Source organism: Xiphophorus maculatus, chromosome 3 (assembly GCF_002775205.1).
Source record: "Xiphophorus maculatus strain JP 163 A chromosome 3, X_maculatus-5.0-male, whole genome shotgun sequence".
In the NCBI taxonomy this organism is placed as follows: domain Eukaryota; kingdom Metazoa; phylum Chordata; class Actinopteri; order Cyprinodontiformes; family Poeciliidae; genus Xiphophorus; species Xiphophorus maculatus.
In genome coordinates this window covers 9,575,211-9,591,080 of record NC_036445.1, presented here as the reverse complement: position 1 = coordinate 9,591,080, position 15,870 = coordinate 9,575,211, and the positions used below count along the sequence as shown (strand labels likewise).

At 36.5% G+C, this 15,870-nt stretch overlaps 3 protein-coding genes across 4 annotated transcripts; 1 reads left to right on the top strand and 2 right to left on the bottom strand.

The window, feature by feature from the left end:
* Positions 1–331: 331 nt before the first annotated feature.
* Positions 332–4,172, bottom strand: scnm1 (sodium channel modifier 1). 2 transcript variants are annotated; one of them, XM_023331364.1, is made up of 8 exons: positions 4,117–4,172; positions 3,150–3,220; positions 2,977–3,065; positions 2,218–2,312; positions 1,340–1,440; positions 1,117–1,250; positions 934–1,027; positions 332–848 (listed from the first exon to the last, which is right to left on the bottom strand). In XM_023331364.1, the coding sequence occupies exons 1-8, from the start codon at positions 4,120–4,122 to the stop codon at positions 740–742; spliced, it is 699 nt and encodes a 232-aa protein (XP_023187132.1). In that variant the 5' UTR covers positions 4,123–4,172; the 3' UTR covers positions 332–739. The 2 variants fall into 2 exon arrangements, with proteins under 2 accessions (XP_023187132.1, XP_005799500.1); XM_005799443.3 differs by lacking the exon at positions 4,117–4,172 and adding an exon at positions 3,381–3,556.
* lysmd1 (LysM domain containing 1) lies at positions 4,134–6,386 on the top strand. Its single transcript, XM_023331365.1, has 3 exons — positions 4,134–4,335; positions 4,975–5,252; positions 5,637–6,386. Exons 1-3 carry the CDS (start codon positions 4,156–4,158, stop codon positions 5,818–5,820), a joined length of 642 nt encoding a protein of 213 aa, XP_023187133.1. The 5' UTR covers positions 4,134–4,155; the 3' UTR covers positions 5,821–6,386.
* LOC102237679 (tumor necrosis factor, alpha-induced protein 8-like protein 2 B) lies at positions 6,259–13,862 on the bottom strand. Its single transcript, XM_005799441.2, has 4 exons — positions 13,787–13,862; positions 13,417–13,485; positions 9,692–10,015; positions 6,259–7,929 (listed from the first exon to the last, which is right to left on the bottom strand). The coding sequence occupies exons 3-4, from the start codon at positions 10,007–10,009 to the stop codon at positions 7,687–7,689; spliced, it is 561 nt and encodes a 186-aa protein (XP_005799498.1). The 5' UTR covers positions 10,010–10,015; positions 13,417–13,485; positions 13,787–13,862; the 3' UTR covers positions 6,259–7,686.
* Positions 13,863–15,870: the final 2,008 nt, after the last annotated feature.

Sequence of the window (15,870 nt, the reverse complement as noted above, 5' to 3'; positions counted from 1 at the left end):
TAGTAGTATTACTATTCAATAACTTAAAGCAAGTGAAGTGGAAATAACTTTTGTGTATTTGGAAACCCACAGAGTTTAACAGAAGCAGAAAAATGCTGCATGTTCTGTAGTTTTTAAACCATGAGAATGCTTGGAGGTTCAGTGACAGAATGGCTGTTATTGCTAAACAGAAATTACATCCTTAATGCATGGGTGGACTTGTAAAGTTAATGTGACCTGATACCTGTTAGGAAGAAGCCTAGAATGTATACCTGATATATTGCTGTAAACACCCAAAGTAAAAGTAGATGAGAGTAATATGTATTAAAGAAACATAACAGAAACGTTAAAGTTATTTGGAATTTACCTTGTGCAAACATTTGCACAAGGTGTTTTTTTCCTGTTTCTTGTGACTTTATTTCATACCAGCAGGGTTCAGCCCACAAAACATGTTTGTTGACATGAAGGCAGTGCTGGTGAGTTGCAACACCTTATCAAGCAAGACACTGCAGTCATAAAGGTTCAAAAGGAAAACAAAGACAACATAGTTGCTTTAACAGCCCACTGCAGTGGATGTGAAAAAAAGATTTTAAAGAATCAGAAAAAAAAGAAACACGCTCTGATGGAAGACCAGAAAATTGTTTAGTTAGTTTCACAATGTCCTCCACTGACGCGAGTTCTGGTTCTTCAAAACAGAATTGTTGCTCAAGCGTACCACTGTGGTACAATACGAGGCGTCTCACAGCTCTTTGTTGTGACACTAGCTTGTAGATAAGGGAACAAGCGGTGCAGGTTCTTCCTCATCTGAGTCAAACTCCACATTCTCGTCTTTGACCCACTGGCCTTTACGATCTTGCACCCACCCATCACTCAGAAAAGAAAAAAAACAACACATAATGTAATCGCTTTGCTTTGGTTCCAACAATAAGAGGAAATAATAAAAATATTTTTCACCTTTTCAGTTTGAGATAGTGCTCCATTTCCCTTCTCCTCTGTGCTGTTAGAGGTTCTGCAGCTTGTGTTAATGCAGCCAGGTCTTCTGTTTTGACTAATGTTGATGACAATTCATCATCAAAAAAATTTAATAACTTCAGAAATGAAACAACATTAGCACATTAATTTCCAGTGAGACTTTACCTGCGTTAGAGTCATCGTTGTTGCTTGCTGATATTTCTGAAACTTCAGTTTTACAGGATGCAGATGGAGATTTGCTGTGTAGGTTTCCAGAGGCACCTGAGCCAGTACTCATAGGTCTTCTTTCAGGTTTTGTACTTGGAAAGAATGACAGAAGCTATAGGTTAAATTGAGCTATTCATTGTGTGAATAAAATAAAAGGGGACTGCACATCACACAGACACACCTGGTTTTTCTGTGGCAGCTGTTATAGGGGACAGTCTTCAGTAAAGCATGATGGGTGAGTTTCTGTGTTTGTGCCAGTAAAGGGGCTGAACTGGAGGGTTCCTGAAAGCACAACAAAACCCTTTTTATTAAATTACATTCTCTCTCAAATGCTGCTATGAGCTCACTGAAGCAACCATTCTGGTAAATAATCTGCTAGTATGCAACATTCAGGCACCAAACTGCTTTAAAATGTATGGCAGGGTTCAATTTGTCAGAGCCAGAAGATATTCCCGGAGACACCACGTAGCACATTTCACACAAAACAACATGATTTAAGTGTTAGTCAAGGACAGCTTGTTGAGCTCATGTTGTTTTTGATGATGATTCATTTGCCCTCTGGTAAATTTGACTACTGCCTACATTTTTCCCACACATCTTCATATGTACCGTGGTAATTATATTCAAAACTAATTCCCTGGAGTTTAACTGCCAAGCCTGGAATAAATTACATAAATAAAAAGCTTTGCATATTCTTATGATTATTTTAACAATGTGACACAAATTATAGTTGCTTGCTTTTTGTTTTTTTTAGCAATGGTAGGTATGCTTGTGATGCAAAAACAATAGCATGTGAACCTGAGAAAAATGCTATGAAAATGTCAAAGTTTCAAAGTTAAGTTTTAGAGTTCTATTCTTTTTGGAAAACTTAAATTGTTGCATTCAGGTAGATTATTTATCCTCCACAAACTGTTAAAGAGCATTCACAAGAATCATTAACCGAAGGTCCCCAGGTAACCCCACGAGGCTCTGGCTGTTAAAGGAGGACCCAAACAGTGTTAAAATGTTATGGCTGAGTGGTGAACACAGAACAGAGTGAACATGGAGAAAACCACCAACCTGTTGTCTTTCTTCAGACTGGATATAGTTTTCATGTTGTCTTTTCGATATTTCATTCTTCAGCTTTGCTTTCTTGCCGTAGAACGCTTTCAATCCTGAAAACGCACCAGGAAAAAAGAATGCAGCTTTCTAACAAATCAATATAATGAATTACAAGAACGTTGACATTTACTATTCACCATATCGGTATAACTAAAATGAAAAAAATGCTATTCATTAAGACTAGCTTTAATAAACTGTTTTCTGATTAAATGAGTTGAAATTTATCTTGACTATCATTGACTGTCAAAATACTATATGAAGGTATTTTTCATTTATCAATAATGTAATAGAGTTTCAGTTAAATGTTTATTTAATCATAATGTTCCTTTAAAGTTGGACTTGTTCCTGGTGAGAGCTTGATACTGACTCTGTTTATAACCTTTATGAACAAAATTTCTAGGTGTCAAAGGAATCCATGTCTTGATGGCTGACTGGCTCAAGTAAGGTACCAATAGGACCACTGATATAAAAGAAGGCCTGCAAATGTTCTTTTTACAATATAAACATACAAGATGTTGCACAATTTTACTGTGCTAAGGTTTTGCATGATGGAAATTAAAAACTTTATGAAATTTATATTATTTTTATTATCCCACAGCATAAAAACTTGACAAGTTAACATGCTAATCATAAAAATAAAAAAAAATCTCAAACCTGTTTTTGAAAAGGAATGAAATCATTGCTCCCTAAAGTGAATTTTTGTTTGGGAATCCTCACCTTCCAGATGCTTCTTTCCTTGCCTGTGGACTGTCAGCATGTCTACCGTATCAAACACGGGACGGTAGGAGCATATAAGACAAGTGTATCTAGAAATCAAACAGACAGCTGTTATTGTACCAATTTAAATCCACTAGATTTCAGTTACAAACGCGTTTTAAGGCATAACTTACCTCCCATTTTTCATAAGAGCCGCTTCATCTTCCGGAATAAAATTAGACAAAAGGTCTGCCACACGACGTTTCTGGAAAACGTTTTAATAAATTTGGATATCAACAAATATTTTAAACTGTTCGTAATACAACCGATACACTGTGGTTAGCAAAAAGATGCTAACTTTAACCTTTAACGTCAGTTGCATTACATTCTTACCACAAGGGAAATTGTGTTAAATGAGCTGTTACCTTCAGAATATTGAGCTGGCTTTTATCATCCCCTTCTCTTTTAAACGACATTATAAATAGAGCAGTAACCTAAAAACAGGCTTCAAAACAGATTAGCTAATAAGCTACTTCCAATAGCCGTGATGCGTTCGCAAAAAAACTGTCAAATGGGGAAAAAAAATCTACTAACATCTGAGTAACGTTTAATTACAAAACATTACTATATTAAATTCCAATAGATAGTTAAGAAACAGAAACGTAAATATTATTTAGTACCTGCTTTAACTATTAGTATTAGATGTGTGGTTATTTTTAATTAATGCTTATACGAACTCAAAACATAGCGATTTATTCCAACTGACTTGAATGCAGCGTTTGTGACGAATCATGTGACCAATCACTCAACACGGCAGCCATGGCAACACATAGCTGCTGCGTGCGTGGAATAGAAAAATATTATTTCTTACGGGTTCAGAGCAACTTTTCAAATGTTATATAGGCAGGTAAGGTTTGCATTTAACTAATGTTTTAATAGAAAGGATATATAGTTGCTAGGTATATTTACCAACTTTTGTTCTTTGATATTGTAACAGGTTTTACAAAACAGAAACAGGATTTAACGTAGATTAAGTTGACAACTTAGCTTGCCTGGTTTATTAAACTGCCAGTTTAACATTTGAGCATACGTTCTAGTTGAAAGAAACCCACCCTCTTATGAGATTACCAAATGTAAAGGTGACTGGGAACTGTATTCTACCTCCATTCTGGCTTTTACCAACCCAAATGTTTCTGGAATATGTCCGGGGAGCGAGCGTCGTTGCCATCCGGGGGAGGCGGCCTGCTTCGCGGAAGCAGAACAAGATCTTATGGCAGCTTAACTAGCTCTTCGCTTTCTCCGGTTCGCCAGAAAGTCATTGAACACACAGTTAAACCAGGGGAGACCCTTCAGGGTCTGGCTTTAAAGTATGGCGTGACTGTAAGTATTATGTACTGTTAAAACAAGAATGAAACGTTGAAATGACTGTCTGCCTTCTGTAGTTTGGAAAACACAATGCACCCCCCAGCACTTTAGAAACCTGTACAGGTGCATTTCATTACCTAACAAAATACCGTTGTAAAGTTATGTTTTTCTAAAATGCAAACAAACTTCATGGGTGTGTTGATTACGTTTTCTAGCATGGTTTGGAACCTGTCTACCCTGTCAAGAGTAATAGTTTGTCTAATAGACGTAGAATTACCGATTCTCCAGCAAACTCAAACTGACTTGAAACATTACTGAGAATGTATGGAGTAAAGCAGAGACCCAATAATGCTAATTAGCTGAAAACTTTTGTTAAAAAAATAATAATAACTGGGCTTAAGTGCATATGCTGGATAAAATATGGACGTGCATTATTTTTTCTGAGAAAATGATTTTTTAAATTTGTATTATTTGAATGATTGAACATAAACATTTGACATATTTTATTTATATGTAATCATAATTATATGAATTTCACTGTTTGAACTGAATTACTGAAATAAATTAATATTCTAATCTACTGAGATGCACCTACAAGCTTTGATTAAATGTGATAAATATCTTCAAGCCTGACAAAGACAATATATTTTCCAGGTTGAGCTAATCAAAAGAGCAAACAGACTGTACACCAACGACTCAATATTCCTGAAGAAATCCTTGTCAATCCCAGTCCTGTCAGACTTGAATGACCACAGCAATGGGGTAGATTCGTCTGAGGAAGACCATAAACAAGGAAAGACAAACTGTGATACAGAGGATTATAGAAAACCTGCATCAGACCTTACTCCTGGAGATTTTTTGAAAAGACTGGATAACTTGATCACCCAGTCTAAGGAGGCTGCAGCCAGAGGATGCAAAGATGCAGAAAAACGGTACTTTTGGTTACCATGTCTTTATACCATAACTGTTTTAAATTGACACCATTTACTGAAAACAAATTTTATTTTAAAGGTAATCTCATCAAAAGGCACATTTCCATTCACATACCATAGAACTACCAATTATTTTGTCAGTATTGAACTTTGCAGCTGCACATTTACATTAACCATAAATTAGCATATGTTAATTATGTATGTTGGCTAAGATGATGTTGTAATGATTGCATGTGTGTGTGGTATCTGGTAATATATATTACCAGATACTTTAAACAACAGTTAGACTTTGAGAATATTTATAAAGTATTTCCCAAAGTAAATGTTATTGATTCATTTCAGCTTTTCCTTTCATCTGTTTCTTTTTTATCTTTTTTTTTACAGTGTTGCAGCCGTAGAAGCAGCTTGCTCAAGCACAACTTCAGACTGGCGTCCGTTAACAAGGTCACAGAGTGTTATTTCATCATCAAGATTTCAGCAGCAAGCCCAACTTGGGGCAGTCCCCCTCACCACCACTAAGCTCACCAAGAAGCTGAAAGAAAGGGAAGATGAGATCTTTGAACTGTGACATAATAATGTCTTTCTGATGATTAAAAAACACTAGACACATGGTGAAGGGACTAGACTGCAGGTCAAGACATTTGCAGAAAGGTGAAAGAGCTCTACTAATAGTGCTGCTGTGTAAAGTTTAAAAATCCTTTTACTTAGTCAATAACTAAAATTTGTTGTAGAAATGCAGTAAAATTGCACATATTTATTTGTGGGAACCTACAGTTTGTATGAAAACTCTTTTTTGTCTGTAACTGTTTGGCTTGTTCCTACAGAGAATAGGGACATGAGGATTTTGTCACATGATGCTTCAGTCATATGTCTGCATATGGAAATGCAGCATTTTCCACTCCTGATCATTTACCCAGGAAATGCAAATACTCTCACTGTAGCAGTAAGAGCATAAACAGGTTGACACTGTATGCTGCTAACACAAAAAAGAGACAAATCACAGAAATATGTTTTTAGGATATTTTTGACAGCATCTTTTATTATTTGCCAGGACTTTGTTTTTCATTTTGTTATTTTATGTGATTCAACGATTAATAAACTAATATTTGTTCCTGCATTGCTGGAACATTTACAGTTTTGGTGCTTCTGTGAAATTTTACCGTATTACAAAAATGATAAACTTCACATAGCCAGAAGAGACAGTTCCTTACAAAAGTATAAATACATCTTGGACTTTTTCACTTTTTTATCATGTTTCAAATGCAAACGTCATTTTTTTATCATGATTTTAGGTTATAGGCCAACACAAAGTAGTTCACAAGCTTTCAATAAGGATTTGGCAATAAAACAATATCACAGGGTTTGCATATCTCACTCTTCAAAATATCAATTAAAAATTAAAAGAATATGACACAAAGGCAATCCTACAGAGATATTGCAATAGCCCTTAACTGACCATCTGGTTAAGGCGAATATGTATGTGTGGCAGTATCATTCTAAGGGGATGTTTTTCTCTGACGTAAATCGGAGTTGATGGAAAGCAGGATCTAGCTATACTGAAATGCTGTGGAAGAAAAAATATATTTTTTCTGCAGCAAAGATTTTTTTATAAAAAGCATTGAGTCAAGGGTCCTGCATACAAATGTATGGCATACTTTTCATTTGTTGAAACATTTTGAAACCAAATCATTCACTTAATCACTGAATACAACTTTGTGTGTGTCTATAACCAAAGACTTCATAACAATATACCAAAGATTGTTGTTGTAACATGATGTAAGGTGAAAAAAGTCAGTAGGTGTGAATACTTTCCCATTGTCAATTTTCCAGTTTTACCAAATGTTTGTGCAGTCAATGGCAGCGATAAGAATAACTGTTCCTGTAATTGTTATGTGGTTATTTCCCTTTTTTATTACTTGTATGTCCATCTCCATATTTCAGTAAGCAGTGCATTGTTTCTGTAGAATCACAGGTTAATCACCAGATGGCGGTGTTGCAGCACAGTGGCATCTCTGTCCATTTTGGTAAGACTCTTGAACTGCTGTTTCATTTTTCTTACACAATTGTACACATCCGTTAGGTCTCAGTAAAAAAAAAAAAATACAGTATCAAATATAAAACAACAATATTTTGGACCATTGATAACAGTTTAAATCTGTTGAAGTTCAAGTTATTTTTTATGTACTTTACTTACACAGGATGTGTGTGCCCCCTCTACATTGTACAATTGAGATATCATTTTCCTGACTTTTGACTTCATCAGATATGTTCTCTGAAAGCTAAGGGGAACCAGATTTGTTTTCAAACCAGATGTATTAAGTTGCCTTTCCTCAGCAACTCAGCAAAAGAGAAATTTTGTCCACCAGTTCAGAGTCTTTAAGTGTGTGTTTCCTGTTTATCTCCCATTGTATGATGCAAGCATGTTCCTCACACGTCATATCGTCCCATCCTCTACCAGTTTGTTGAGTCCTAAACAGATTTTAGTGAGGTGGGGTCTGAAGGGTCCACTTGGGTCATATAGTTTGGTCAGGAGCTGAGGGTCGGAGTAATGGTTGAAGACGTGGCTGATGCGATCATGAGATTTTGAGGTGAGGTGGGAGTTGACAAGCTTCAGCAGAAGATCCTTACACTCTGTCAGGTTGTCCGACATCACAGTCTTATCAAAGGTAAAGTCCACCTGCATCAGTCAACAGATACATTGTTAGAGAACTAACTCTTGTGCACAAAAAGTGAAATCTTTCTAACAGTCTAACTTCAAATTTGAAGTTCATTTCGAATTCAAAATTAAGATCATATATGGTTGTTCTCAAAAGTATACACATGTTTAGAAAGTTTAAGTGCAAAGTTTTTGTTTTATTTAAAGTGAAGCTATGAGTAATTTCAAGCTTTTTTACACATATAGTAGAACATTTATCATGTGTGGTTCAAGCAAAAAATAAATCACTCTTTTAGAAGGACAATCTTTAATACTAAGTTAAACAACCTTTTGATTATTTTACCATTTCACAACTTGACTTAATATTTTCCCACTCTGCTTGGCAGAAGTTCTACAAACATATCAGACTGTCTATTCACATATTTTTAGTTTCTTCCAAAACTTCAGTATTTTTCCCATGACACCATTCTGTAGTCTGCTATCACCATGATCCTGAAAAAATAAAATGTTAATCTTTCACACAGACTCCTGCAGAATTTTGTGTCAAAAAATGTAATTCCATCTGAGGAAACGTAACCCCTGACAATGATGACACTGGGGTCTGTATTGCTTTCGTGTCAAACTTTTCTCTTGGAATTGTGGCCCAAAGTTCAAATTGTGTTTCATTATCGCATAATTCTAGTGCACATTCTGCCACAGCTTGGAGAGACTTTAGTCTGGCATAAATTATTTGTTTGGAATTAAAAGCATCTTGTTTTAAAACCCTGCCCATTACTCCAGACATGTGGAGATTATATGAAATTTCTAGAACACAGGTAGCACCTGACAGAAATTTATGCAGGTCTGTCAGTGGTGGTGTTGACATTTAGTAGCCTCCTTAATCACGTTTCCCTCAGTCTGTGTTGTTTTTATTAATATTTGTGAAACATTGGGCTTCTGTAATGTCAGAGTTGTCCCATGTTTTACTGAGGATCATCTCTGATTTTCTCTGTTGAATTTTTTGTACATTTCACTTGATTGATACCCTTTTTACAAAGTGATTGTAGATTAATGTCTATAAATAATGGTTCAGCAAAAATAACGCATATTAGAAAATGTCAGTAAAATCCTACTACAATAGTTAAAATTTTAACTTAAACAGACATCATATAGTTGATGTGAGTTGTAAACCAAACAAAATTAGGTACAGAAATTGAATCAAACGTATTAGTTTGGGTTTATGTCGGCAGATTATGAGTACATTTTTGTATTTTTTTAACATGTCTTTTTTTCAGTTGAATTACGGTATACATCATATGTGTAATTTTATGTGTAGACTATTTGCATACATCACAAAAGTGACATTTTAACAATGGTGTGTAGATTTTTGAGAGCAACAGTACAAATAGCAATGGAACATGTTTAGACTCAAATGCCCTTAATATTTTATGGTACTATCAGAATTTAAGGAAAACTAATTCAAAATGTAATTTAAATTCTGTTATTTCCTTGTCTTGGGGTAGCAAGTGCATTGAGAACAACTCACTAAAATTAGTATTCTCAAATTCCTTCAGCCTGTTTGATGTTATAACAGTTTATGTATAAAGCAGGTTTGAGTTTTTTTAATTATGCTTTTTACCATGACATCAAGCAAGAAGTGTATGCTTGATGTTTGCTTCTTGCCAACATATTTGGTATGTATAAGGCCTTTTTTGTAATCAGTTAGGAACAAAATGGTTATGAGCTGGATCTCTAACTGCTGCATGTAGTTTGCATATTGTTTTGTTAGTATCTGGAGGTTTACCTCATAGAAGCTGATGGCTGTCATGGCTCCGGTATGGAGCTTCTTCTTAAATTCCTGGGCTAGTTTTAGTTCCTCCTCACTGAAACAGTTGTTTCTAAACAGCACACCAATCTTGACAGCGATCTTGATCAGGTTTTTAATGACTTTCTGAGCTACTCCTTTATTTCCTGTGTACTCCTTGGAAACCCGGTACAGCTCATCCAGTATTTCACTAGTGGTATCGTCAATAAATCTTTGGACGGTGCTTTTGTTGGCCATGCTGCTGAGGATCTTCTTCTGTGCCTTCATGGCCAAATCCTTGGAGTTGAATGCCTCCATGGTTGCCTGAATTATCAGAGAAAATGAAAAAGCATTTTACTCATTTGTTTATTGCATTAAATATCAGCAAAGTCATTGACTGCTCTGCTTGAGAACATTTCAGCTTACTGATACAGTGCTTTAAAGTCAAGTTGCAGAAATTAATTACAGTTTCTAGGTTTTGGAAGAGCTTGCGTATGTCAATCTATTGTTTTCACTTTATATATACACCTCTAACCGCACAATAGAAAACTACCAATGAAATAACATTGTCAACAATTTTGCTAGAATAAACATAAAATTATTTTAATGAAAGATGGAGTTATAGTCAGTTAAGGGTTTGAGTTAGGGTTATCTAGATTTAACAAATCTAAAACCCAACGTATTTTGCTATTAAGCAAAACATCTACACCGCTCTACCACATTAATCTGTTTACTTTGTTAGAATAGAAGCATTTAAAAGCTCTTTATATTTGTGTATGCATTGTGCACTCATGATAACAAAAGGGAAAGATACCATCAAGAGACTTGGCAGAGACTATTAATTTTCCACAGAGGTTTTAACCTCACCTAGCATCCAACATGGAGATCCCCCCAAGGAAACCATCAGCATGAACACAACACATCCTGACAGAACTGTGAAATCAGTTTTTTATCCTTTTCAACATCATCTAGCTGTAACTATTCATTTAAAACAATTTGTTTAATCATAATTTAAAAAAACAACTTAAACACGTAACAAACTGAGTACATATTGGGGACACCTGATATTTATCTGATTTTCTTATTGAAGACAGCTGCAATTTAAAAATGTTGAAAGTAAAAGCTGTTCAAGGACCTTAAATAGTTTAAATTTATGTTTCTTTGCAGATAACTTATTCATTAATTGTGGACATGCATCAGTTTAGCGTAGTTTCTACCTCATTGTAATCCTATGTGTTTAAGACAGAATCTGCAAAGAGATACCATTATCTTAAACAAACATCCAAAGATATAATTTTGTGTTTTTAGTTGTATATGTGTAGAAGTTCACTGTGTCCACAATTTAGAGTCAGTCTCCTTATATCTTTAAGTGCATTTTTCTCCACTAACTCCCACTTCTTGCCTGTGTGGGCAAGAATTTAACAGTAGCTTCAAGGCTGCATAACTGCGACAGGTCCATGCGTGCAGTTTTAACGTTACATCAGTGCTAGGGCAAGAACGGAAAGAGCGGCACACTGTACTAAGCTGTTGACTTCAGTACTGTGGTTCGGTGCATACATCAGCTATCCTGATAATGTAACATCCTGCGCATTAGCAGCAACTTGTGGCCCTTAACCTGTGAGCTAAATGGCTTGCTGATGGCTGCTTTATTGCATTTCTCTTGTCCCTCTTTGTGTATATTAGATGCTGTTTTGTAAACCCTGATGTTTTCCAGCTATAATCATGAAGGGTCAGCAGTAAATGAAGAAACAGTCCACTTACATTAAGTGTTTTATTGATAAAACCATGCACGTAATTGCTATCCCTAACCTGTGTAAAACTGGTGTAAAATTCATAATCTCAGTTGGTTTCATTTACATGCAGAATCATTCATTTTGCTAATAGCTGGCTTTGTTTCAAATGCTTTGGGATGCCTGTGGAGAATTAAAAAACATTCATTAGATTAATTTTCCTGAACAGTGATAATGGAAGTGGAGCACTGTGATAGCTATTTAAGATCTGTGCTTCAATCTCATTTATTTGCTGAAAAGACTCCAGGGATTTGAGAGACGTGTGCAGTGAGCGGTCATCAACCAGTTTTTCACACGCTGCAACCTCCATCTTTTTAGTTTTTACTGTTTCTACTTTTTTTTCTTTTTTTTTGAGAATCTCTGAGGTTGTTTTGAGAGCTTTAAGACATTCCTGTGTTACAATAAAGCACTGCGACAGAAAAAGAAACACCTTTCTCTAATGGACATTGCTGAGCAGCAATTTGTTGGTACAATTGGATAGAAGAGGGCCTTCGAGGATTTATCAGACTGTTTGTTGGCATTCGCCAGGGAGTGGCTGCATTACATGTTTAAGTGTTTGTTTCCCTTCTTGATGCCTGTTGGGATTGACGAGTGTGTGCAGTGCTGCAGGGAAAACAACAATAAGCAGAGGTGGAACCATCACACATAGATAAGGTTTCAGTCAGTGAGGAATATAGCAGCTGGGCCTCATGGCCAGTCAAAGCAAGTGTAGTGAATAGTGGGGCCATCAAGGCAAGCAGTGGAGGTAAATATTTAGCATTCCTCAGATGTCTCCAGCATTGAGCTACAGTGTTTGGGTGCATGTATGAACCTGTGTGCATCAGATAGTTCATGTTTGTAAAAAAAAAGTACTCTCAGAAGACTCAGATGAGGCCTCTGATTTATCCAAACTCCATTTTACTTTCTTCTTAGAAAGCAAAAATGTTTTTTAGTTTAACTTCAATGTCATCAGCATCATTCAGCACTGCTCCCAGGACTAATGAAGGAATGAAGTCTTTAAAAGTGACAAGGTGGCCACCTGAAGCACCTCACAGCCAGTGATATATCAAATACATATCAAAAACAAGGAAGACATTTTTGGAAGGTTTCTCACTGTGTTAGAATGGTGAATGTTGTAAACAAAGAAATGCTCTCCTGTCATCAACCAGGGAACATGAAATAACAATAATAATGAAGATACTTAGAAAACATTTATAAAAGCTAAGCCTTTTGCCTGGATGAGTCGTCACTTCACTGCACAGACCTCTAGTTTGAGCTCCTTTTTTCACTCAAACTGTTGTATAACTTCATCTTCTGTTGAACCACCCACATAATGTTTTAACAAATTAATTTTAAAAATCATTTTATTTTTATAGTAGATTTGTGCTATACTTAGATGAAGAAGCAGACAAGAAGGAGTTTTGAAATCTTTCAAATGTGCATATTGCAGTATCTCTTTCAAAATTGCACAACCTTTCGAGCAGTTGCAGTTTCAGCCTTCCTCACATCTGCACTGAACGGGAAGCGAAACAGAGCAGTAAGCCGAGTATTTGTCCTTTACTTGAGTTCCACAGTTTTACACCGAAACCTGTTGCTGTCTTTAGTAGTATCTTATAACCGTCAACAAATCAAAGCCAACCAGTTACGTTGCCAAAGTCCACTTCCTTGAGATTTCGCTCTCAGCCTGTACAAACAAAAATGTGAGCTCCACATATGCTCCTGTCAGTTTTACTTGTTGCAGCATGACTGTGTGAACAGATCTCTCAACTTGTACTCAAGATGGGGAAGTAGAGAGAAGTCGCTCAGTTTCCAGTCATCCCTGGACTGAGTCTGTCTTTGCTCATTGCCAGTAATAACACAGTTGGTCTGAACTGATTTGAAAGTTACTGAACGTAAAAAGATAGCTTCATATTTTTCATATTTTACCGGAAAAGGAACATAGCAGAAATGTCTTACCTGAGTGTTTGCTGAGTCCCCCTCCCTCCTTGTGTGTCAGATGTCTCTCTCCCTCCGCTCTGTGTATCACTTTGACAGCACAGGCAAGTTAATTTAACAGAGTACCCTCATCTTGACCAACAAAAACACCAAAAGCCATAAAAACAGCCCTCCTGCAGCGCTTCTGTCAGTTCTCACCACCCTGTCTTAAGATAATGTTGAGTTTTACTTCCTTAAGGAACTAAATTGCTATGACACACCCCTCCGCGTGTGTATGAGTCTCTCTCTCTGTGTTTCTCCCTCTCTTTTACTCACTGGCCTATCTGCTGTTTTGCTTTGAAATTCAAATTCAGACTCTCAAAACCTGTATTTCTCTCCTGCTGTTGCTCACCAAAACTTTGCCGCTCTCACTTGATGCCTGTGTCTGACCTCTCTGCTGACGTTGTGCCTCTGCTTGTTCTGACGAGTAGAAAAAGCTCTGAAAGAATTTGCCAATGATCCTGTGATGCAGTCGATTGAAAGGGGAGCGGCTTAACCCCCTTTGTGTGTACACACCTTTGGTGGAATGTAGCTTCTGTCAGTGTTGCAAAGCACCATGGTGCTCCCCATGTGTCTCTATTTGAAGGTAGAATCAAAACAATGAACAGCCTGTCTCCAAGTGCATGCACAGTCCAGGCTCAACAGCTGGATCCAAATACAGTTTGTAAAGATTTGATACTTAATTTTATTTAAAACAGTCTAAAAATTATACAATACATTCTGGCCATTCTCATCTGTTTATTTTAATTCAAAAGCTACATAATGGTACATTTATAGCAATTCCTGTATTTTTACTCTTGTTTCACGGTTAGAATTTTAGTTTTTGTTGTTTTTGGAGATTAAATTATAAAAATACATTTATAAACATCAAATATCTACATCTAGTTCATCTTTACTCTGAAACTATTTCATATGGAACAAACTTAACATTTTCTAAAAACTGTGACCCTTCCTCAGTGAGGCAATATTCACTGCTCCTATGAAGTCATACAATTTATGGTTTAATTTTTCTTATGAATGGGGATTTCTTCGAAGTTGTCAGTCTTATCTAATTTACATACATGCATATATAGAGGATGTTATTGAGCTAAATTCAGCATAGACTGCTACACTTCACAACAACAAGGCAGTTACCTTTAGCTGCTACAGCAAACATGTCCGCTAGCCTGAAACAGTGAAATGAGCCATTGTCAAATCAGGAAGTATCCCACCACTTCTAGATTTGTGTTTATCTATGTGCGTTGCCTGAATGACAAACAGCTGCATTGAAGGCCTGTTAGCTTCAACAAAGACATGTCCACTAAACAGTCACACATGTTAATTGTTGTCAGATGTTAGGGGTTAAAGGGCAATCAAGAGTCAGGGTGGATCGAGAGGAGTGTCCGGACATGAATCAGCCCACCAGCGTACCACGGAGACCAAAATACACCTGCCTCTTTATTTCTGCCTCCCACTCGGCAAGTCTGCGAGAAACTTACTCAAGTAAAGTTGTGGCTGCTACTACTTCTTTTGCAACTGCAGCAATGAGGTAGTCACCATAGCAACAGACAGGAAGTTGTGCTTAAGCGGTTTCCTGATGACTTCCTCTTTATCGTATAATGACATCTCACAAGGAAACACAAGCAGGGAGAAGTCTGCCGAATATCTGCTTGTGTGCGAGTGAACACATTTGACTGCGTTCATGTTCATAAGTGCAAGTGTGTGACGGACTGTGTGTGAGACAACTTGAAATAAACCCCTCACTTGTCTCACTTTAACATTGTACACATGTTATGTACTTGCCTCTTTGGTTAAGACATAATGAGAGGATCTTGTATTACGCCACTTATCTATCATTAAAAGATCAGAGAAACCTTCCTATGGCCAAACCTCTCTTACACATATAGTTACTCACATAATGGCAATGTGTTCTCATAGAGTGACTAATGTAAGAATAATCAGCTTCACAACCATTGAGCTCAGAGAAGTGCACCTGAAGCTTTAGATCTGGAATGTGATGGAATATTTGACTTTCTGCTACTGGACTGTGTTTCCACTCAGTGCTAAAAACCAGATGGAGAGCTTGGATCAAGATAAACAGATGGAACTGGAATTCATCTCATAAACCGTCCTCCTTCACCTTCAAACATTTTAGGATTTAAAGACCCCTACAGGGATAAAAACTGAGATTGTAAAGCCTTGTGGAGTTTGAAATGGTGACTGCTTACCAAATAAGCAAATCGGTTGTCCGAAAAAGATAACAAGAACTTATTAAAAGGAGAAAGCAAAGGGTTTTGGCAAATTATCACCAAATTAAAAGTCTCAAATATAATACCTGTTTTTTTTGTAATAACTATAAAGTTCCAAAATAAAATAAAAATAAAAAGGCCTGATCTTTTTATGTTTTCCACTTTATGAACAAATCTAATTTGAAGAAACCACTTCTTAATGGAAAGT

What these genes read in the sequence shown, in the direction of transcription:
- LOC102237679 (XM_005799441.2), bottom strand. Translation starts at nt 10,009, where the DNA reads ATGGAGGCATTCAACTCCAAGGATTTGGCCATGAAGGCACAGAAGAAG. An exon ending in CAGCCATCAGCTTCTATGAG is followed by an intron (nt 7,930 to 9,691) that starts GTAAACCTCCAG and finishes TGACTGATGCAG; the next exon opens with GTGGACTTTACCTTTGATAA.
- lysmd1 (XM_023331365.1), top strand. Translation starts at nt 4,156, where the DNA reads ATGTCCGGGGAGCGAGCGTCGTTGCCATCCGGGGGAGGCGGCCTGCTT. An exon ending in CTTTAAAGTATGGCGTGACT is followed by an intron (nt 4,336 to 4,974) that starts GTAAGTATTATG and finishes TATATTTTCCAG; the next exon opens with GTTGAGCTAATCAAAAGAGC. An exon ending in TGCAAAGATGCAGAAAAACG is followed by an intron (nt 5,253 to 5,636) that starts GTACTTTTGGTT and finishes TTTTTTTTACAG; the next exon opens with TGTTGCAGCCGTAGAAGCAG.
- scnm1 (XM_005799443.3), bottom strand. Translation starts at nt 3,431, where the DNA reads ATGTCGTTTAAAAGAGAAGGGGATGATAAAAGCCAGCTCAATATTCTG. An exon ending in AGTCTGAAGAAAGACAACAG is followed by an intron (nt 1,441 to 2,217) that starts GTTGGTGGTTTT and finishes TTGTGCTTTCAG; the next exon opens with GAACCCTCCAGTTCAGCCCC. An exon ending in AGCTGCCACAGAAAAACCAG is followed by an intron (nt 1,251 to 1,339) that starts GTGTGTCTGTGT and finishes ATTCTTTCCAAG; the next exon opens with TACAAAACCTGAAAGAAGAC.